This window comes from Dendrobates tinctorius, unplaced genomic scaffold, assembly GCF_039654945.1.
Source record: "Dendrobates tinctorius isolate UK_male_01 unplaced genomic scaffold, ASM3965494v1 ptg000006l, whole genome shotgun sequence".
NCBI lineage: Eukaryota > Metazoa > Chordata > Amphibia > Anura > Dendrobatidae > Dendrobates > Dendrobates tinctorius.
Genome location: NW_027361674.1, coordinates 16384279 through 16408682, shown reverse-complemented (window position 1 = coordinate 16408682; position 24404 = coordinate 16384279). Strand labels below are relative to the sequence as shown.

The 24404-nt window shown below is 46.0% G+C and overlaps 1 protein-coding gene across 1 annotated transcript in view; it reads left to right on the top strand.

Moving 5' to 3' along the window:
• Nucleotides 1-24404, top strand: part of SLC38A6 (solute carrier family 38 member 6) — an 83332-nt gene that overhangs the window by 10470 nt on the left and 48458 nt on the right. Inside the window, exons 4-8 of the mRNA XM_073571100.1 lie at nucleotides 7624-7676; nucleotides 8049-8088; nucleotides 19477-19555; nucleotides 20537-20619; nucleotides 21081-21139. Coding sequence (XP_073427201.1) covers nucleotides 7624-7676; nucleotides 8049-8088; nucleotides 19477-19555; nucleotides 20537-20619; nucleotides 21081-21139 — 314 coding nt within the window. The remainder of the gene's footprint in view (nucleotides 1-7623; nucleotides 7677-8048; nucleotides 8089-19476; nucleotides 19556-20536; nucleotides 20620-21080; nucleotides 21140-24404) is intronic.

Here is a 24404-nt window from a genome sequence, read left to right as displayed (position 1 = left end):
CGGGCGTGGAAAATTGGGCGGCAAATTTTCTCAGTGCCAAGGCATTGCCTCAGGAGAGTGGTCTCTTCATCCAGAAGTCTTTCACCAGATCTGTCTTCGTTGGGGGACTTCGGATGTGCACCTCATGGCCTCCAGGCTTAACAACAAGGTGTTTCGGTTCATTGCCCGATCGCGCGATCCATGCGCCATCAGAGCGGACGCCCTGGTGCTGCCATGGTTCCGGCTTCCGTACATCTTTCCCCCTCTTCCCTTGCTTCCGAGGGTCGTCAAGAAGATCAGAGCAGAGGGAGTGCCTGTGATCCTAGTCGCGCCAGATTGGCAGCGCCGAGCATGGTATGCGCAACTAATACAGCTAGTCGCTGACGTTCCCTGGCGACTTCCAGATCGCTCGGATCTGCTTTCTCAGGGCCCGATTTACCACCAGAACTCCAGGGCCCTGTCTTTGATGGCATGGCTGTTGAATCCTGGATTTTAGCACAGACTGGATTCTCTCCTGACGTCATCTCCACCATGATTAGTGCTAGGAAGTCCGTATCCAGACGTATCTATCACCGCACCTGGAAAATACTCTTTTCATGGTGCAAGGATCATGGTCGTTCCCCTTTGGTATTCTCCATTCCGAGAATATTTGAGTTTCTTCAATCCGGACTAAGATCAGGTCTTGCGCTTAGCTCGCTCAAGGGCCAAATTTCGGCATTGTCAGTGCTTTTCCAACAAAGAATTGCCACCAAACCTCAGGTCAGGACGTTTATTCAAGGAGTCTCCCATGTAGCGCCTCCTTATAGGAATCCATTAGAACCATGGGACCTTAACCTGGTTCTTGGGGCCTTACAAGAAGATCCTTTTGAACCGCTGCAGGACGTGTCATTGACCATCCTCTCTTGGAAAGTGGTCTTTCTAGTAGCCATCACGTCAATCAGACGAGTTTCGGAATTGGCAGCTCTGTCCTGCCGTTCTCCGTTCCTGAATTTTCATCAGGACAAGGTGGTTCTCAGAACGTCCCCGTCCTTCATGCCCAAGGTCGTTTCCTCTTTCCATCTCAACGAGGAAATTGTTTTGCCTTCCTTTTGTCCGGCACCAGTCCATCGCATTGAGAAGGCCCTCCACACCCTGGATGTGATTAGGGCGCTGAGACGGTACATCTCGCGGACGGCTCCCTTCCGCAGGTCAGATGCCCTGTTCATACTTCCTCAGGGGCATAGGAAAGGCCTAGCTGCATCCAAAGCAACGCTAGCCAGGTGGATTCGCTCTGTGATTCAGGAATCCTACCGTGTCAGGAACGCGCCCATCCCTTTAGGGATTAAGGCGCACTCTACCCGGTCAGTGGGCGTCTCTTGGGCCATTCGGCACCAGGCCACGGTAGAACAGGTCTGCAAGGCTGCGACTTGGTCCAGTCTGCATACCTTTTCAAAACATTACCAAATTCATTCTCAGGCCTCTGCAGATGCAGCTCTCGGCAGACGCATCCTGCAAGCGTCAGTACCTCAGTCTTAGCTCAGAAGTACATGGGGTATTAGCAGATGTATGCTCCCCACCCAGGGACTGCTTTAGGACGTCCCACTGTCTGTGTCCCCCAATGAGGGTAGGAGAAATAGGGATTTTTGTGTACTCACCGTAAAATCCTTTTCTCCGAGCCATTCATCTGTTGACTGTTTAAGCTCCTACTGCTTTTTTGTATACTGGGTGTATACTGCAGGGGAGGAGTTAACTTTTTTCTTTCTGATTGCTTAGTGTCCTCCTAGTGGCAGCAGCATAACATCCACTGTCTCTGTGTCCCCCAATGAATGGCTCGGAGAAAAGGATTTTACGGTGAGTACACAAAAATCCCTATTTAACGATCGGGCTGAGATAGAGTATACCTCTTGAACAGCATGGAAGAGTCTGCAAGGACTGATATTCACCCTGAACCACCAATGATCGTAAGTGTGCTTAAGGGGCATGGTCTGTATGTAATAGTAAAGACAGGAGTTATTTTAACTTTCCTGTGCTTTACATTAGGAGGATACGGCACCAGTAGCTATGGCTCCGACCCCTATGCAAACCGGCATGTCCTCAGGGAAATCCAAGAAGTTCAGCACCTGCTCGGTTAGGCTGCCAGAGGCATGGGCTAAACAGCTATGCGAAGGATGCATCCTTAAAGTTATTAAAGGCAAACAGGCTTTCTTCTTGGCTGAGATGGGCGCCACGGTTAGAGAGGAGGTTCAGGCTTCCGTCTCAGTTCTCCTACCTGCCCAGTCACCCCAACAGGGACCCCTGTCCCAAGAGACCAAGGTGGGAGATGTAACAATCCTCGGATGAAGAGGTCCAGTCAATAAGTTTGGACCTTGAGGAAGAGGGAGAAATTACCTCGGAACCTCCAGAGGTGGGGAAGAGGTACCTTTTTTCCGTCAGAGAACACAGACGAGCTCCTGTGGGCTGTAAGGAATACAATGCAGATTGAGGAAACCCCAAAACTTCATTCAATCCAAGACGAGATGTTTGGGGGCTTGAGAGCACGGATACGTCAAGTTTTCCCGGTGAATGACCACATCCGTGCGATGATTCTGGAGGAGTGGGAAGACTCAGAAAAGCAGCTGGTCAACCCTCGAGATTTCAGGCTCCGTCTGGCATTTGAACCGGAGGATATTAAGTCTTAGGATTTTCGTCCAAAGATTGATGTTCCGGTGGCCAGGGTATTGAGGAAGACTTCAATTCCCTTTTGAAGATTCTTCTAGCCTCAGAGAGCCCATGGACAGGAAAGCTGATGGACTCCTTAACAGAGCTTGTGAGGCTTCAGTGGTAGTTATGAAAACGAATATAGCTGCCACATCTGTTGCTAGATCCATGCACTTGTGGATCGATCAACTGGAGGACCAGTTAAGTGGGGAAAACTCCTAGGAGTAATATCCTGGAAGGTCTTCCTCTTCCTCTTTTGAGGCTCGCATCGGGTTTTTAGCAGATGCTTCAGCAGAATCTGTGCGGTTTGCAGCCAGAAATAACTTTTTGTCCATTGCTGCTCGTAGAGCTATATGGATGAAGACCTGGTCTGGTGATTACCATTCAAAAAATAAACTCTGCCATACCTTTTTCAGGGTTAAAAGTGTTTGGACCAGTCCTATATAATCTAGAAAATGTCACTGATTAATAAGGGGTTTCCTGAGGAAAAGTCAGAAAGCTACTATCCCTTTCAGAGATCCCGCCCTTCCCATAGACAGGAATATCAGAGGAAAAGAGAAAGCGGGTCACTGGGAAAACTCTAAATGGGGGAAAAGTAGAGTCCTACTATCACGCTTCGGAGACTTCAAGGAGCAGGAGGCATTGACTCCATACCGGTAGGCGGTCGCCTCGGAGAATTCTCGGATTCTTGGAGACTCATCTCTCAGAATCAGTGGGTCTTGAACACCATATCTCAGGGTTATACCCTGGAGTTTGCCAGTTCTCCCCCTGCAAGGTTTATGGTCACAAATCTCCATTCCAAGACCTTCAACTCCCCTATATGGACAGATGTAAGGGATCTGTTAAGATTAAACGTGGTGGTCCCAGTTCCTCATCCAGAAGTGGGTCAGGGTCATTATTCAACTTTTTTCACAATAAAAATAAAACCATCGGGGGAGAGTCGCACCATTATAAACATGACACCTCTAAATCAGTGGATAAGTTACAAGAGGTTCAGAATAGAGTCTCTAAAGACCACCATTCCCATGATAGACCGAAATGCGGTAATGTGCACGATAGACCTAGAGAGCGCGTACTATCACGTTCCAATCCACCCTCGCTCTCAAAAATTTCTACGGTTTGCGCTAAAAATAAAAAATAAGTTCTACCATTTTCAGTTTTGTGCTCTTCCTTTCGGTCTTACATCAGCACCTCGGGTCTTTACGAAACTGGTCGCCAAGATCGTGGCCTACCAAAGACAAAGATGTAGTCATTGTCCCATACTTGGACGATTGTCTTCTAATAGCACGTTCAACTTCCGAATTAAAAGAACTCACCCTGGTGATTTCTACATTGGAAGATCTAGGTTGGATTCTAAACGGGGAAAAGTCGGACTTGCTACCAGGGACCAGAAAGAAGTTTCTAGGTGTTATTGTAGATTCCAGGCAAAGAATCTCTCTATTGCCAGAAGGAAAGAAAAAGGCAGTGAGAGATCAGATCTGCTCTCAGGTGCCAGTTCTGCATCCAAAGCCAGAAAATCTGCAATTATCAGCGTGGATACTGAAAGGGAGATCTTAAGAACTAAAGGTCTCTCCAACCAGGTAATCTCCCACGATCCAGGCCAGCCGTAAACCCGTTACGTGCGCAATCTACAATAAGGTTTGGAAGAGGTTCTGCTTGGAATGTGGTAGCTCTTCTATAGACTCGTCCCAGCCTAGCATCCCTAGAATTCTTGATTTCCTCCAGGCTGGATTTAAGAAAGGATTGAGTCCAAGCACGCTAAAAGTTCACATAGCGACCCTAAGTATCTTCAATTTCCCCTTGGCATCTCATCCGTGGATAGCACGATTCTCTAAAGCCATCCAGAGGTTAAGGCCCACAATAAGATTGGTTCCCCCATGGGATTTAAATCTGGTTCTCGGTGCTCTGTGCAAAGCCCCGTATGAACCAATAGCAGATATAGACATCGCAAAACTCACGCTGAAGACAGTCTTTTTAGTGGTCATCACCTCGGCTAAAAGGCTGGGTGAAATTCAGGCTCGGCTGATACAGAACCCCTATATTCAGATCTACGATGACCATATAAGTCTTAAGCCTAACCCTGGTTTTCTACCTAAAGTGGTTTCTCAAAATTTAGATCCGGAAATAATACTTTGCTCATTTTGCCAGCACCCAAAAAACGCGAAAGAGAAATTCTTCCAATCATTGGCTGTTGGACAGACGGTTATTCACTACTTGGCCACTTGTGAGTGGAGGCAGGTCACAAATTTATTTTTCCAATATGGGGGTAAAAATAAGGGAATAAAGGCATCCAAATATTCTTTAGCTAGATGGATAACCTCTACCATCTCCTTAGCATACAAGGCCAAAAAATTAACTGTACCCGAAGGTCTTAGCGCCCATTCCACCAGAGCGGTTGCAACCTCATGGGCCGAAAGGGCGGGTGCTTCGGTAGAGCAAGTCTGCTACTTGGTCTACGCTAAACACTTTCTGTAAGCACTACAAGATGGACACGTTGACAGGCAGCCAGATGGCCTTCGGCCTTAAGGTGCAGCAGCCCACCCTAATGAGATCTTACTTTGGTATTCTCCATGATGCTGTCAGGAGGGGCGTCCTGGAAAGCGAGAATTAGACCTACTGGTCATATTGTTTCCAGGAATCCATCCTGACAGCACAGGTAATTCCCTCCCTTAAATTTTGTATTTGTGATGATAATCTTGTACTGAATTTCAATAAATAAGATTGCATTCATCCTGGTGTGGTGCTTGGAAAAAAACACGTGGGGGTGGGAGAGGTCTTTTTAACCTCTTGTGTGTTTCCTGTACCTATAAGGATGAAAGGACCAACCTCCATGGTGCTCTCAGGATGGACTCCTGGAAACAATATTACCGGTAGGTATAATCCCCTTCTCTTTTTTTTTTTTTTTTTTTTTTTTTTTTTTTTTTTTTTTTTTTTACAACTGGACCCAACAGGGGACATCTTCCACGGTAGGTCAGTATGGTACCATACAGGGGGACTTCTTTCACTGTAGATCTGTACGGTGCCATATGGGGACATCATCTTCCTCTGTAGGTTTGTACGGTGCCATATTGGGGACATCATCTTCCACTGTAGGTCTCTATGGGGCCACACGGGGAGGGGGATAACTTCCATAGTAGACTAGGTTTGTACAATGCCATATAGGGGGGGAAATATTCCTCTGTAGGTCTGTACGGTGCCATACAGGGGGGACATCTTCCATTGTAGATCTGTACGGTGCCATACAGGGGGGACATCTTCCATTGTAGGTCTGTACGGTGCCATACAGGGGGGACTTTTCCACTGTAGGTCTGTACATTGCCATATGGGGGGGGGGCATCTTCCACTGTAGGTCTGTACATTGCCATATGGGGGGGGGGGCATCTTCCACTGTAGGTCTGTACATTGCCATTTGGGGAGGGGACATCTTCCTCTGTAGGTCTGTATGGTGTCATATGGGGGGTGGGATGGCATCTTCCTCTGTAGTTCTGTACGGGGCCACACGGGGGGTATTTTCCACTGTAGGTCTGTCCAGCGCCATATGGGGGGGACCTCTTCCACTGTAGGTCTCTACATTGCCATATGGGGGGGACATCTTCCTCTGTAGGTCTGTACGGTGCCATATGGGGGGAGGGCATCTTCCTCTATAGGTCTGTATGGTGCCATACATTGAAGGAAGGTATTTGTTTAGAGTGTACAACTCTAAAGAAAGACTTGAGTGAGTTAAGGGCTCGTTCAGACGATGATACAGATGTGTATTGTCAGAGTAGAAATCTGACACCTCCATGACCAATGCTATCCCATAGGGCTGTTAAGATGAGGGTTTTTTTTTTTTTTGTTTTTTGTTTTTTTAACATTGACCAAGTGTCAGTGTGAAGAAAATAAGAAAATCGCCACTAGTGTCTTTCCAGCATCGGATGAGAATAGCCTGTACAAGTGTATAGGTGAAAGAAAATCAAACCCCCAGACAGATCATCTGTGTGGCCTCTGATTTTTACAAATACATTGCAATGGTTAACCTAGGAAACTGCATTTGATCATGCACATGTATAAAACGGACACACTGATGGTGCACAGATGACAATCGCCTCAGTTGTCTGGTTGAAACTCTGACCCCGGCCTAATACGGACACTAACGCTGTAATGGTAGAAATGAAAGCCATTCAGACACGTGGCATACCCGGGCCAACTTTATTTTTTTGTGCATGGTTTAATGACCTGCTTTGGCTAGTTACCGTAAATCTACAACATGGATCAGAAACTGATGCTGCAGTGTATTGGGGCTTTTTTTTTTTTTTGGACACTTTGTCCAGAAAATAGATGGACTTGGGAATGTTTTCATTGTACTTGTTCTATTCATGAAAAACATGTATGCAAAACATCAGTCTGCTTTACTCATTTATATTGTTGCACAGAATAAAATTGCTGTTCTAAGGAAGCTGCACAATTTTTTTTTTTTGGGGAGTTCTTATGTTTCTCACATATAATTAAAATTGCAAAATCCAATGAACAGAGACAGACCATAGCTGGTGTCATAACTGAGATGCAGTGGCACGTGACTTAAAGGGGTAGATGACAGCGTGTTGATCGGTGGGGCTCTGACCACTGGGGTCTGCAACCATTGTCAGAATGGGGAAGTTTTATCTCCTTTACAAAATGGAGTGGCTGGTGAGATGCCTGACCCTGCTCCATTCATTCTCCATAGGGCTGCCGTGCGAAGCCATGCACATCGCTTCAGTCACAATCTTTGCGTTTGGGGTTGCAATTTGACGTTGTGATTTTTGATGCTTAACCAAAGTTACCCCGTAGTCCGGCCACATTCTGACTGTCTGACACTGCCGGGTTAGAAATGAACATGTATCGACTATCGGGGGACAGATATGTTGTGTGGACAGTGGGAAAAAAAACATAAAGGTGTGTCAAAACAACAACAAAAAAACAAAACACTGACCCATTTCCTTCTGTTTGCAGCTGTCACTTCGTATGAGGACCTCGGCCTTCTTGCATTTGGCTCACCAGGGAAGGTACAGTTTTCACTCTTAAGGTTTTTTTTTGTTTTTTTTTATTTATTCATATATCCAAACGCCCTGTGGTTTGATCCTCATGTCCCTGAACAGCAATTCTAAATATATTTCCAAAAACCATTTTGCACAAAAAAAAGTCTGCATTTCCCCCACCACATATTCTGATTTCTCCTGATAATTAGAATAAATTATAATGTTATTTCCCATAAGCTCCGCAGTAACCAGCTGTAATTTGTGTACTGAGAACGCAGGATCATCGGAGGGGAAATAACCACAGGATCATATTTGCAGTTACGGCCATCCGTCTTTCATTCCAGCCAGACGTAATTGCTTATTCCCCTTATTGGCCATTATTTCTTGTTTTCTGCTTAGATCCTAGTGGCGAGCACAATCCTGGTCCAGAACATTGGCGGTAAGAGCGGCCCATGGCGGCACATTTCTACAATGCAAATGCCCAGTAAACTAAAACACACACTAACACTTAGATTGCAATTTTGATACAAATCAAGCAATAAGTGGTAAAATTCCAGGGCTTAGCGGGGTTGTCCGATTTCATAAACTCGTTAGTAAACTCCATTGAGGATTCTTATGAGTTTTTAAAAGTGGTCGTGAAGGATAATCTGTAAGTGGTCGTGAAGGATAATCTGTTTCCTGAGGAACCGGCACTTCCATTATATTCATATAAACCTGTGTAATACTTAATTTCTCCTGTGGAGGCAGTGCAGGGAACTCTTGCTGCTGGTTGTTGCCACAGATGACAGCTGATCTATGGATGCTTAGCAGTGGGACATCCTGTAATCAAGTTATTAGGAAGGCTCTTCTAATAAAAAAATGGATTATGTGAAACCGAGAACCCTCTTCTGTTACTTTTCTCTCTTGCAGGGAAGTACAGGAATCATGTATTTTATGCACGTCTAGCATGTCTTCCTCTCTAAATAGCAGATTGTCCGCTGTTCCCTCTGGGATAGCTTACCTCAGGCCTGTAACAGACATGATGACGTCAGACGTCATTAATCTGAGCTTGTTCCTTGGAGCAGATGTTACATAATGGATCCTAGGTCATATGGTCACTTGTCCTAGCAGAAGCTCCCAACCATGTGGTCACACGCCATCAGCTGCAGCATGAGCCTTGGAGGGTGGTCCTGATGTTTTTTAGCCCTTGCAGTGGTGTTGGTTTGAGCTTTTCACCAATAAAGAAATTAATTATCCATGAGACTCCCACTTAGGACGCCCCCATTCTAGGTATATGTGAATATAGTAGATGTGACCACCACTGCATTCACTGTCCATGGTCACATGCACACTTCTAGTCCCAAATAAGTGAATGGATTAGTGGCCACGCATACACACTACCGCTTCGCATACATGGGGGCACAAGTTCCCGTTATCAGTGGAGGTCCCAGCAGGCAGACCCCTGTGAATCCACTGATACTCAGATTTACTAGCTTTTTTTTTTTGTTTTTACAAGTGTATGCAGATATTTTTTATTTTGGTGAGTTGTATGCATGGCCTCCCTCCACTATATACTTTGTGTGCGCTCCTCCACTTACATGTGGCTGTAAGTGCAGGTTCAGTAGACCATGTAATACCATTTAGGAACATTTGTAACAAAAAGGAAGCCAAACACCTTTACAGCTGGCATTAGTTCCTGGCTTATTTAGTTGGAGACAGGGAAAAGGCAAATCTCCCAGACCGTGCACGCTCCTATTAGTTCTGCTGTACAAGCACATGGGTTGAAAGTCCTTGTTTACAGCGTTTCTCAACACTACCCTTAAGAAACCTCCTTACACTTATGTAACGGTTATATCCGCCCAATGTTCCCCTATTTGTACACCCCCCACAAGAGGAATTGCCTGCATCTAGGAGATGCTTATCCCAGAAAATCTCAAGGCGGCAGGTTTGCTGCGTGTAGGCGACAGGTTTGCTGTGGATGCACAGCCCATCTGTTAGTAGCATGCATCCATTTTTGGATTAAACTTCTGTCCTATTAAAGTGCAACTCTGGGTGAAATTTGCAACAAATCTGCATGTAACACAAGTGCAGAAAAACATATAGCCCCTTCCTGCTACAATGTCCCCCATCCTGGGCCTCTTAAAGTAACAATGCTCCCAGTTTTGCCCCTATTCACTGACACATTTAAAATAAAAAGCTCTTCGCTGCTCCTACGGCGCGCGTTGTCCTCTTCTATAGCTGGCGCAGAGGCCCACAACTGTCTTTAGTGTGCCTGCTATGTGGGATGCGTGATGTCATGGCTATGTGTGGCCTCTAACTGGCATGCCGACATCAGCTGCAGCCATTGATTGGCCAGTGGCGTGTATTGCGGTGCAGGGACCTGGTGGGTCTTTGCACCGCAATACAATACAGCTGAAACAGGCCCTGGTGTCCTGCACTGACCCAGCTGCACCCTCTGCAACCACAATCGTTGTACCCCTGGTTTGACCGGTACTGTTTGGGGCAACTATTGCTCCTCAACATCCCACTTATCTTGAATTTTACACATTTACACTATTGTTACGTTGAATTGGATTTCGAAATCCGCCCGTTTCTTTCTGCGCTGCTTACGACATATGTCGTGAATGGAAAATGTGGATTTCGGCAAGCGAGGATTATATGTTCCCTCTCCGTGTGTTTTGATTGCTACTTCTTAATGACTGATATACTGCCTGCACGCTGTAAGCACCGGTGACGCCAAGGTTTAAAATAGCCTATCCTTCAGACCGCGGCTGTACCCTCGGTATCACAGCGGGAGCGTAAACTGCTGGGTTAGCGCAATTTGTCTGCCTTTGATTCGAAACCTCTTTATGGCCACTGTGCTGTTAACCCTATTGCAGCCCGGTTCCTATTAATCATTACTAAACACAAATCCTACACTTTTTTTTTTTTTTCTCCAGAAATTCTCTAAAGTCTAATTTCTGCATTTTTAAGATGCATCTGCTGCCCGAAGAATTGGGTTAATCATCTCTCCTCACAAAATCCCTGACACCTAATTAACACCTTACTTGCTAAATTTGTTAAAAAATGTTGCAGACCTTTCCTTACCCCCACAACCTTTTCTGTCAGAAACCAGATACTCTCCGCTTTCACCGTCTGGCTGAGCTGACCTCTGTAGCGCGGCTTTGGATGGATGTCAGCTTTTTAACAAGATTGGGTTGTGTTCTGTCATTATGCAATGTGAAACAAGAAATTTTGTGCTTGGTAAAATGTAAAAATAGGAATTACGATCGTAAAGTGATATATTTTTTTTTCATCAGTTGTAACTGCACTGTTGCCAGTAGGGGGCGTTTCACCAGCAGTATCTGATGAGGCTATAGGCCGGTAATCCACATCGAAAATCCACTAACAGCTTTGCGTCCATGGGTCTGTGTCATAAATCGGATGGCACACGGAGACCATCCATGTTACTTACAACCTAGTGAAGATTAGCATTCTGAATCTAATGGGTGAAGCTTCGAAAACCTCCATCTTTTTGCACGTGAGAAAAATGGGTGCCAAATGGGTGACGTTGTGAAAAAGGCTTCAGCAAATCTAGAGAGAAATGCACACCAAATTATGCATATTTGTCTTTTAAAAAAAAAAAAAAAAAAAAAAAAATGGACTGACTCCCCTCCCTGGTGCTTCCATGGTCTCTGGTGAACTTTGTACATCCAGTGTCCGCCTAGAATCGGATCGGGCCAAGGACACTTTATGCCGTAAGCACCTTTGCGGTCACACGGAACAGCAGGTGATATATGTATCGAACACGTCACCAATTTTCTATGGAAATATATTTCTAAAGGTGCTGTTGACATGAAATTCTCCCCAGATGTCAGTAACAACCGATCCAATCCACACAAACTAAGAAATCAAACCATAGATGTCCATAAGTTACTGTATGTGTAATAATCAGAGGTGACGCAGGGAAAAAGCAATGGAAAGTCCTGACACCATATGAAATCTATCAGTAATTAGAAAGGATTCTTGCCACTTAGTGTAAAATATCAACTGGTTAAATTCTAAAAAGGTGTCTTATTGCCAAAGTGCCACACAAGAAACTTCTCATGATTGATAAAACCAGTGAGTGGTCTCAAGACCTCTCCAACCTTATTGTTGCAAAACACATTGATGGCATTGGTTACAGAAGAATTTCTAAACTACTGAATCTTTCAGTAAGCTCTGTTGGGGCCATAATCCAGAAGTGGAAAGAACATTATTTCACCATAAACTGGCCATGACCAGGTTCTCCCCATGAGATTTCAGACAGAGGAGTGAAAAGAAGAAGATTAGAGTTGTCCAAGAGCCAAGGACCACCTGTGGAGAGCTACAGAAAAGGGCCTGTCACACTAAGCGATATCGCTAGCAATATCGCTATAACGTCACTAGTTTTTGTGACGTTATAGCGATATCGCTGTGTCTGATACTTACCTCCGACCGCTCCCCCGCTGGTTATCGCTGGTTATCGCTGGTCGCGCGAGAACGTCCTGGACCATTTCTCGGCGGGCGCTTCCTGCTGTGGAGACGAGCGACGCGGGCGGGAGGACGTCAGGATCGCCTCATCTGACAGGTAAGTAACAACCCCCGACCCCTGCTATGTCGCTGGTGAGATCTGCCTGTGTGGCAGCTCACTAGCGACCACTTAGCGATGTACCAGCGATCCTGACAGCGTCATATCGCTGGTCGGGATCGCTGGTGCATCGCTAAGTGTGGCAGCACCAACAGACCTGTAATCAGCAAGTACAATGTTTCAAAGAAAACCGTAAGTAATGCGCTCAACCTCTGTGGCCTGTATGCACGCTTGCCATGCAAGACTCCATGGCCTGTATGCACGCTCACCATGCAAGACTCCATGGCCTGTATGCACGCTCGCCATGCAAGACTCCATGGCCTGTATGCACCCTCGCCATGCTAGACTCCGTGGCCTGTATGCACCCTCGCCACGCAAGACTCCGTGGCCTGTATGCACGCTTGCCATGCCAAGACTCCGTGGCCTGTATGCACGCTTGCCATGCCAAGACTCCGTGGCCTGTATGCACGCTTGCCATGCCAAGACTCCGTGGCCTGTATGCACGCTTGCCATGCCAAGACTCCGTGGCCTGTATGCACGCTTGCCATGCCAAGACTCCGTGGCCTGTATGCACGCTTGCCATGCCAAGACTCCGTGGCCTGTATGCACGCTTGCCATGCCAAGACTCCGTGGCCTGTATGCACGCTTGCCATGCCAAGACTCCGTGGCCTGTATGCACGCTTGCCATGCCAAGACTCCGTGGCCTGTATGCACGCTTGCCATGCCAAGACTCCGTGGCCTGTATGCACGCTTGCCATGCCAAGACTCCGTGGCCTGTATGCACGCTTGCCATGCCAAGACTCCGTGGCCTGTATGCACGCTTGCCATGCCAAGACTCCGTGGCCTGTATGCACGCTTGCCATGCCAAGACTCCGTGGCCTGTATGCACGCTTGCCATGCCAAGACTCCGTGGCCTGTATGCACGCTTGCCATGCCAAGACTCCGTGGCCTGTATGCACGCTTGCCATGCCAAGACTCCGTGGCCTGTATGCACGCTTGCCATGCCAAGACTCCGTGGCCTGTATGCACGCTTGCCATGCCAAGACTCCGTGGCCTGTATGCACGCTTGCCATGCCAAGACTCCGTGGCCTGTATGCACGCTTGCCATGCCAAGACTCCGTGGCCTGTATGCACGCTTGCCATGCCAAGACTCCGTGGCCTGTATGCACGCTTGCCATGCCAAGACTCCGTGGCCTGTATGCACGCTTGACATGCCAAGACTCCGTGGCCTGTATGCACGCTTGACATGCCAAGACTCCGTGGCCTGTATGCACGCTTGACATGCCAAGACTCCGTGGCCTGTATGCACGCTTGACATGCCAAGACTCCGTGGCCTGTATGCACGCTTGACATGCCAAGACTCCGTGGCCTGTATGCACGCTTGACATGCCAAGACTCCGTGGCCTGTATGCACGCTTGACATGCCAAGACTCCGTGGCCTGTATGCACGCTTGCCAAGCCAAGACTCCGTGGCCTGTATGCACGCTTGCCATGCCAAGACTCCGTGGCCTGTATGCACGCTTGCCATGCCAAGACTCCGTGGCCTGTATGCACGCTTGCCATGCCAAGACTCCGTGGCCTGTATGCACGCTTGCCATGCCAAGACTCCGTGGCCTGTATGCACGCTTGCCATGCCAAGACTCCGTGGCCTGTATGCACGCTTGCCATGCCAAGACTCCGTGGCCTGTATGCACGCTTGCCATGCCAAGACTCCGTGGCCTGTATGCACGCTTGCCATGCCAAGACTCCGTGGCCTGTATGCACGCTTGCCATGCCAAGACTCCGTGGCCTGTATGCACGCTTGCCATGCCAAGACTCCGTGGCCTGTATGCACGCTTGCCATGCCAAGACTCCGTGGCCTGTAGGCACGCTCGCCATGCCAAGACTCCGTGGCCTGTAGGCACGCTCGCCATGCCAAGACTCCGTGGCCTGTAGGCACGCTCGCCATGCCAAGACTCCGTGGCCTGTAGGCACGCTTGCCATGCCAAGACTCCGTGGCCTGTATGCACGCTTGCCATGCCAAGACTCCGTGGCCTGTATGCACGCTTGCCATGCCAAGACTCCGTGGCCTGTAGGCACGCTTGCCATGCCAAGACTCCGTGGCCTGTAGGCACGCTCGCCATGCCAAGACTCCGTGGCCTGTAGGCACGCTCGCCATGCCAAGACTCCGTGGCCTGTAGGCACGCTCGCCATGCCAAGACTCCGTGGCCTGTAGGCACGCTCGCCATGCCAAGACTCCGTGGCCTGTAGGCACGCTCGCCATGCCAAGACTCCGTGGCCTGTAGGCACGCTCGCCATGCCAAGACTCCGTGGCCTGTAGGCACGCTCGCCATGCCAAGACTCCGTGGCCTGTAGGCACGCTCGCCATGCCAAGACTCTGTGGCCTGTAGGCACGCTCGCCATGCCAAGACTCTGTGGCCTGTATGCATGCTCTCCATGCCAAGACTCTGTGGCCTGTATGCATGCTCTCCATGCCAAGACTCTGTGGCCTGTATGCATGCTCTCCATGCCAAGACTCCGTGGCCTGTATGCACGCTTGCCATGCCAAGACTCCATTGCTGACCAAAAAGCCTGTGACATACTGGGAGAATATAATCTGGTCAGATGAGTCCAAAATTGAACTCTTTGACACCATAATACACAGCACATTTGGAGGCCTAAAGGCGCTGCATATTCCCCCCAAAACACTGTACCATATGGGATCTTTGCTTCGTTGAATTGTCATGGAAAAATCACTGTTACAAGGGTTGTCTACATTTATGGACATTTATTTTACTTGAATGCATGTATTGGAAGCTGAACAAAAAATGTTGTTTTTCTTAAGATATTGCACCATTTCCCTTCTATAACCTTTGTGTTGCACTGTCTTTTCCTGGCTGCAGAAGGAGGTAACTCAGAATGTCAGAAGTTTGTATCTCTTTTCTGAGCTCTTTTCAGCTGATTTATGACCACAGATCACACCATAGTTGAATATGCAGAGACACAAAGCGCCAGATAGTGCTAAATTTTAACTGAAACTAAATGGGGGAAAAATGATTTTTAGCCTAAAATGCATGATTTTAAGAAAAATAAAAGAATATCTTTCCCAAAAGAGGACAACCCCTTTAATGTAGGCCATATTAGTGTGCTCTTTATAGCAAGGACATTGCAGCGCTGCATCCAACCATGTGATCTAGTGTAATTGTGTAACACCCCAGTATTAATTTGACGTTCTGTAGGGTCGGACAAATATTGACATGGGATTGGTCGCTATGAGTTACTGCTATTGCGCACTTTTGAACTTCAGATAGTAAATCACTCCCTACTGTCACAGTTCTGGATAGCCGGAGTCAGGCTGAGGAAACTTGATGCTTTACGTTGAAAATGCACTTGATTGTGTGATGAAAGAGCAGAGAGGATGGAAAACATTGTCAGCCATCTAATTAGATCAGCGCCTGGCCGGGAGGTGTGGTGCCACACTGCCATCTGGTGGATGCAAATGTGCATACACCACCAGGCTACTAGTAGAGGAATGGGCTTCTGCATCCATTGAGCCAGAAACATTATAGGTCAAAGCTCAGCAGAAATATAGTGATAGTGGTGTTTTTTTTTTTTTTTTCATTTTTCCACAAAGCAGAAGATCATGTTCTAAAATGTATAGTGTATTAATAAAAAGTGAGACTGCACGTTGGTATTGTAATGGATGGCTGATAAGACCTCAAGGGTATCCTGTAACGTGGTCAGACCTCCACTGAACATTAACCCCATTTAATCTAAAGGTTTGCTTTTTTTATTTTTTGGGCTGGGGGGCGGCCCTCCTGGCTGTGGGGGGCGGCCCTCCTGGCTGTGGGGGGCGGCCCTCCTGGCTGTGGGGGGCGGCCCTCCTGGCTGTGGGGGGCGGCCCTCCTGGCTGTGGGGGGCGGCCCTCCTCTTATAATTTTATGACCTATTTTATATTATTATGGCAGCCGCCAATAATGAGACACAGAATGTGTAAATTGCAGTGGCTTTCAGCCCTTCACATGCAGATTGTGTTGAGGGTTTGCTATTGATTTTTCCTCCTGTGATGTGGTGGCACAGCGTGGGCCTATAGACTTCCATGGATGCCATATGCACGTGTCCTTGGATACCTCCCTAGTGATTCCACATTGCTGCCTCCTCTCGGCTACAGTGATCGGCACACTACGTACCATCTTGCTCCGTCTTTCACTCCCGCGACATATATTTCACATAGGAAGTACATTACTTTTGAGGAGATTCTGACACATTCTGTCCTCACCAGACTCTCCCTACAAATGTTTATTATAGAAATGAAAGAATCCCAAAGCTGCAGGATAAACAGGTGACTTCCTCCCATAGTGCATCTGTTTGTTTAGTGATGGCTAATTAATCCTTTAAGTAGCTGACAGCCTTCCCCCAAGTGCTGAAAGTCCGATTGTCTTCCTAATTCAGTGTAAACACTCCATATTGTCACTGGTACAGGCCAAAATGGGAACTCTACCCCGCGTGTAACCCCTTCCAAGACGAAAAGTGCATTGCTTGAGTGTAAAGTGATGCGAACTCTAAGGCCATGTGCACACTGTCCGTGTTTGCAGCAGATTTTCCTGAGTGTCGGCAGAGAAAACACTGCAAACTGTTTTGTTTTTGTATGTGAATTTTTTTTCCCACATTCTTTTTTTGCTGCAGAAACATGAAGATAATTAACATACAGGTTCAAATCGGTAGGAAAAAAAAAATACGTTCCATGTGCATGAGATTTCATAAATCTCATCCACTTTGCCGATACAGCAAAACAGCGTATTTTCCGTAGTGAAAATGCTTCTGAAACGCAACGTGTGAACAAGCCCTATGGTAACGCAAAGCAGAGATTTAATTCCTTATATATAAAGAATCTTGTGTATTTCCATTAGGAGGATCGCCGTGATAAATGGCCGGCATAAGGGTTTATAGCGGGTGACTGATATTACAGGGTCCTACACTAGAGCACCAGTTATGGGGGACTTGTTGGGTTACATCTAGGTTTCATAGCTGTCCCTGGGTTTTTAAGTGATATCTTAGATGATACATGAAGGACATGATGTTTCTGTGGGGCGCAAATCGGAAATTTTCTGCTATAAGAGAGAAAAACTAAAACGCGTAGAAGATGGCGACCAGATAGATTAGTCGCATAGAGTTTGCGCCCTGAATGGCATCCCATTCGTTAAAAAAATTGCAGAATCCAGAAATGTCACTGGATCGTTACAGAAGGCCTTCTCCCAGGCGTCATGGTTTTTCTATGTTCTGTTTTTTCTATTCTTCCTGTTGGGTAGTTATCAGGTCCCGGGAGGTGTGTAGCCTGGCCCTGAAGGGGTTAATCCAGCTCGTAATCGCCTGAAACACGATATTACTTACTCTAGCTGACCTGCTGTTCTGTTCCTCCGCCTGGAGAGGTGAGGACGCTGGCGGAGGCGCTGCGCCGGGCTGCAGGCGGCAGCTGTATTCCTGGGGCCACATATGGCAGTGGGATATTTCCAAGTGTGAGAGATTCTCCATAATTCAGGAATATCTCCTTTTTTTTGCGCTGACCCTGTTCCTGCTTTTACTTGACCTTCCAGTAGGTATCGGGCACTTAACATTCACATCGGTGACATTTCACATAAAACAACATTCTCGGGTTTCTTGTTCCCTTTTACTTCTAATGAATATTGCTTCTGTGAAAATATCATTAAAATGCTCTCACATTGGGATAAAGGATGGTATTGTGCGGCTTTGGGGGCAGCTGGTAAACTAGGACACCGTCAGTCCTATGGTTAAGGAGGTAAAACCATATATAGCCGATCATCGCAGAAATCGGGTAATACCGGTTTCAGTTTCCCTACAGCACCACCACAGGAGAAACTGAGTATTACACAGCGCCCATTCAAGTAAATGTTTTTTTTTTTCCTACTTGTCCGGGTCCATCAGAGTGAGAGATGCTCTCTGGAACCATTTCTTCAGGAACAGAGGACTTCTGCGCAATCAGTTCTTTAAAGGGGTGCAAGAAAATGAAATGGCTGAAAAAATATATAAAATTAAATTTCACCCTTTCCGACTTGGGGCGTAATCCTACGTCTGTTTCTTGTATAAAGCCGCGCCATGCCCAGTGGATGCCGGCTGTATCATACAGTTGGTATCTACCTGTAACTGCAGTAAGCAGCATTTTCTCTGGTTGCTGCTGTCAGTCACTAACAGAAGCATATGAATAGCAGGATTTCCGGTGGGCGTGCGCTAGTTCTCATTGCCTCTAGTGACGTGATTGGGGTATGCCAATTGTGATAACTAAAGACCCCCATGACTGTCTTTGACTTCAAAGGAAATTGTAATTTTTCTCTACATAATGCAATATGGTAGTACGTGGAACAAGCCCTCAAAAAACTGCAGGCACAAATCCTCTAAAATCACTAAAAAATAAAGTTAAAAACAAAAATTTAGAATGAAAGTTTTAAATCCCCCTTTTCCCGATTTGAAAATATAAAGAAATAATAAAAAAAATTAAAAAATAGGCATATTTGGTAAAGCAGTGTCTGTAAAAGTCTGAGCTATCAAAATAAGAAGTGGTACAGAAACTGTCAAAATTGCTGTTTTTTTTTTTTTTTTGGTCACCACACCTTCCTAAAATTTTAATATGGAACACAAATTCTTATCAATAGAAATAAAAGTTCGCCATGTGAAAAAAAAAGAGCTCTGAAACGCCATCGATGGAAAAATAAGTGGTGCAGTAAAACGAAAATGGGGAGTTGTTTTTGTTTTTGTTTTTTTTTCTTTTCAAAGAAAGTTTTCTAAAGTTTTTAGTTTTCTCCACCTAAATTAAAAAAAACAATATACTGATTTTCTCATTGGAATCCTACTTACATGGGAATCCATATTGGAAGTCATTGCATATTTTTTATCATTTCATCACAATTACAATTTTCTTTTCCTATTTCACCACATTGAATATCTTAATTCAAAACTACCAAAAACTACATTTTGTCTTGAAAATAAAAACCTGTTGAGGGAGAACTTAAACAAAAAAAAGCAAACCTTTGACGAGAGGGGGAAAAAAAAAGGGCAGAAAAAAAATATTGTCCGCTGCTGAAAAGGGTTAATATGTATAAACATCTGCACGGCTGTTTTGCCCCCACTTGAAATTTTCACACGTGATATGCATTGTGTAGGACTATAGAACTACAGGGAACTGATAGGTTTTACTTTACCTAATCTCTCTTTTTCTTCCTTTTTTTTTTTTTTTTTTTTTTTTTTTTTTTTTTTTTCTTTTTGCAGCAATGTCTTCCTATCTGTTCATTGTTAAATCTGAACTACCAGCCGCCATTGCTGGGTTCTTGGCTGACGACCACACTGGGTGAGTGTTACCAGTAATAGCATTACGGGGGAAGGAAATAAACTGGACGTCAGTTCAATTCCAAGATATAATATCTTGCCGTTTTTACACTTCATTTTAGAACACTGAACTGGATATTAAAGGGAATCTATCAGCAGGTTTTTACTATGTAATCTGAGCGCAGCATGGTGTAGGGGCAAAGACCCTGATTCCAGCAATGTGTCACTTACTGGACTGTGTGCTGCCTTTTCAATAAAATCAGTGTTTTATCAGAAGATTCACTACCAGGACTAGGTTTCTCGTGCTTCCTAGTCCAGCCATTCCCCCATCACTGATTGGTAGCTTTCTGTGTGCAATGTATATTGATAGAAAGCTGCCAATCAGTGGTGTGGGCGGGGTTATACAGGGCTCCGCATTCTGAGCTCTGCTAGAGAAAACTGTGATTGCCTCACAACAGCTGCTCCCAGTAAATTAAGTAACACCTCGCTGGAATCAGGATCTTTGCCCCTACATCATGCTGCTGACAGATTCCTTTGGAAGCATTTCTCTAGTGAAGTGTTATTGGAATTGCCTTTGTTACATGATGCCTTATGCACATGGCCATATTATGGCTACCTGTTGGTTTCAGTTTGTGCCATTTTATAGAGGCTATTTGGTTTGGATCAGGAAACTTGTGGCCACTCCGTGCTATAACGGATGTGTGAATGCGTCCCGCAGTCTCGCCCCACGAGCTACGAAGGAACCCCCGCAGCAGTAATTGACCGGCAAAACTTGCAATATGTCAATATCTGCAGTAGATATAATCGCTCCTTGCAATGCTGAAAGGTGAAATATGCGTCATATCTTCAATGCAGCCCTTTTTTTTTTTTTTTAATTTCCGCTGCAGAACTTTCTCAGTCCCTTTTCCTAAGACAGCAACAGAACTACAAGTCCCAGCAAACAACCTCTTACAGCTTTCAAACTGGTCCTGATCATTTCTCCTATTACCCATGTGTGTTTCAGGGTCTGGTACCTGGACGGTAGATGGCTGCTGATAATTACAGCAGTGTGCATTGTACTCCCGTTGGCTCTGCTCCCCAAAATAGGTAAGGGAAAAAGTAAAATTATGTATTATGGGATAAGTCTCCTTTTTAACGGGATGGCAAAAGGAAAGGGGCCCCGGTAAAAGGTAAAGAGACTTTTTTTTTTTTTGGGTGGGGGAATATTTTAATTTGTTGCAGCCAGGGGGCCTGGCTCATTTAGCCATTACTTAGGTTGCAGTAGTATGTTGTCTGTTACACAAAAAAAAAATAAAATCTTTACAGGAGAACATAAAAGGGCAGCTTTTACTTACGGCATTCCATTAGCGGTAAAGCTCGTCCTAATTCGGCCCTACAAAACGACATGAATGATCTGTGACAGGCACTGGGAAAAGGCTGTTATTCTGAGCCGTAAGCTCCAGATACCACGCACTGTAAAATAAAACATACCAGAAATGTAAAACCTTAGCTCTGCATTAAGATCGGGTTCCATATAAATTGCTTTTTATTTTACTGTTATTTTACAGGCTTTCTTGGCTACACAAGTAGTTTGTCATTTTTCTTTATGGTCTACTTTGCCATTGTGGTAAGTCCTTAAAATAACTCTTTCTGGGGGCTTAAGTGGCCGAAATGACTTGCTCCCTTCTACACTTCTTTAATGAGTCCAGGCTGAAAGGCTTTTTTTTTTTTTTTTTTATTCATTGTGTTTTTTTTTTTTTTATTTCCTGTAATGCATTTTTATCACCTACACCTCTTGGATTGAGTTGTAGGTCACGGTGGGTTTCAGGAGTCAAATATGCAGAAATAATAAATTTTAGATTTTTAAAGTTTTAGGAAGTCTTTAGAATTTAATCTACCTCTAGAGGACAAATATTATTTCATACCTTGTAGGAAGAGAAGGGGAAAAATTCTGACTTGGGCTGCACCCAACTGTGTCACCTTTTAAAAGGAGTCATGTAGCGCCCAGTTGATTGCCGGAATTCTGCAACATGAGGAGTGAAACTGTTTGTGAGGCGATACAAAGGTTTTTCTCATTCTGTACGAGTTGTGACTGTAAAAACAAAAAATAAAATAGATTTGTAAAATGTATTTCCATGTGTACTAAGTATACACACTGCTCAAAAAAGTAAAGGGAACACTCAAGTAACACATCCTAGATCTGAATGAATTATTCTCATTGAATACTTTGTTCTGTACAAAGTTGAATGTGCTGACGACGAAATCACACAAAAATCATCAATAGAAATCAAATTTATTAACCAATGGAGGCCTGGATTTGGAGTCATACACAAAATTAAAGTGGAATGTAATGTCCTTAAAACAAGTCAATGATGCTCAGTATTGCGTGTGGACTCCATGTGCCTGTATAACCTCCCTACTGTACAACGCCTGGGCATGCTCCTGATGAGGCGGCGGATAGTCTCCTGAGGGATCTCCTCCCAGACCTGGACTAAAGCATCCGCCAACTTCTGGACAGTCTGTGGTGCAATGTGACGTTGGTGGATGGAGCGAGACATGATGTCCCAGATGTGCTCAATCGAGATTCATGTTTGGGAACGGGCGGGCCAGTCCATAGCTTCAATGCCTTCATCTTGCAGGAACTGCTGACACACTCCAGCTACATGAGGTCTGGCATTTTCCTGCATTAGGAGGAACCCAGGGCCAACCGTGCCAGCATATGGTCTCACAAGGGGTCTGAGGATCTCATCTCTGTACCTAATGGCAGTCAGCCTACCTCTGGCGAGCACATGGAGGGCTGTGCGGCCCTCCAAAGAAATGCCACCCCACACCATTACTGACCCACTTGCAAACCGGTCATGCTGAAGGATGTTGCAGGCAGAAGATCGCTCTCCACGGTGTCTCCAGACTCTGTCAGGTCTGTCACATGTGCTCAGTGTTAACCTGCTTTCGTCTGTGAAGAGCACAGGGCGCCAGTGGCGAATTTGCCAATCCTAGTGTTCCATGGCAAATAACAAGCGTCCTGCAGTGTTGGGCTGTGAGCACATCCCCCATGTGTGGACGTCGGGCACTCAGACCATCCTCATGGAGTCTGTTTCTAACCGTTTGTGCAGACACATGCACTTTGTGGCCTGCTGGAGGTCATTTTGCAGGGCTCTGGCAGTGCTCCTCCTTGCACAAAGGCTGAGGTATCGGTCCTGCTGCTGGGTTCTTGCCCTTCTACGGCCCCCTCCATGTCTCCTGGTGTACTGGCCTGTCTCCTGGTAGCGCCTCTGGACACTACACTGACAGACACAGCAAACCTTCTTGCCACAGCTCGCATTGATGTGCCATCCTGGATGAGCTGCACTACCTGAGCCTCTTGTGTGGGTTGTGGAATTCGTCTCATGCTAGCACGAGTGTGAAAGTACAGCCAACATTCAAAAGTGACCAAAACATCAGCCAGAAAGAATTGGTACTGAGATGTGGTCTGTGGTCCCCACCTGCAGAACCACTCCTTTATTGAGGGTGTCTTGATAATTGCAAATAATTTCCATCTGTTGTCTATTCCATTTGCACAACAGCACGTGAAATTGATTGTCAATCAGTGTTGCTTCCTAAGTGGACAGATTTCACAGAAGTTTGATTTACTTGGAGTTATATTCTGTTGTTTAAGTGTTCCCTTTATTTTTTTGAGCAGTGTACTATTTACAGAGAGCGGGGCCCTCCTTCTGAAGCTGGTAGGGTGCTACTCTAAACAACAATGGATTGTTGTGTTTGGGTTATCTGATGAAGGCCTGGTTCAAATCGAAACGTTACATATTTTGCGGATACTGATAACACTAATGATTTGGCACGGCATGGGAATGCATGGCCCAGACATCTGTTGTTTGCCATACAGTGAGATCCATCAGGCTTAGGCTATAATGCCGCCTGTGAAGACACATTGGTCAGGAGGTGCTCTAGTCCGCTAGCCGAAACCACATGGACCAGGGCACATCCCACCGAATGCCTACTCTCTTTTCCCCATGGGAGTAATACAACTTAGACGACTCTGGGTGAGGGTCATACAGTGTGGCAATGCTTTTATTGAACCACAAAACAGGCAAATAACGCATTGGATAGTCCTAGCAAAATACCCAAGATGGTGCAAAATACCCAAGATGGTGCAAAATTAATAAGTCTCACACTGCCGCTCAGGATCGGTGTCAGAACCCAGGCAGGTGCCAGGGCCCACTAACCATCGGGGACACCGACGCACTATGGGAGCCCGGTGCCAGTGGCCGTGAGTGGACCACTTGCTCAGGGCCCCGGCACTTGCGATACTTGCCTCTCCCCGTTCCTGCGCTGCGGCGTCTTCTGACCCTGACGTTCAGGTCAGAGGGTGCACTGACATTACATCTCTGCGCCCTCTGCCTGAACAGTCAGTGCAGAGAACCGGAAGACTGCGTCGCTGAGGATTCTAGAGCAGAGGAGGGGCCAGTTAGGAGAGGTGAGTATTTCATTATTTTTTTTATATATGTTTGGAGCATCAAATGGGGCTCATTATATATGGAGCATCATATGGGGACCATTTTATATGGAGCCCATTATGTATGGAACAATATATGGGGTACATTATTTTGTATGGAGCATTATATCGGGTCCATTATATTGTATAGCTCATTATATGGGGCTCATTATTCTGTATGGAGCACTGTGTGATGGCCATAATACTGTATGGAGGACTATACTGTCCCGTTTCTGAGCTATTGATATCACTCATGTAATGTAAGAACTAAGTGGCGTGACATCTTTGGCATTGTAGTATACCTATATTTTTCTGCTGTATCAGTACATCATGAATCGTGGTATGTGTAAAAGGGACTGAAACTCTTTCACTCGGGGCCCACGACAACCTGGAGCCAGTCCTG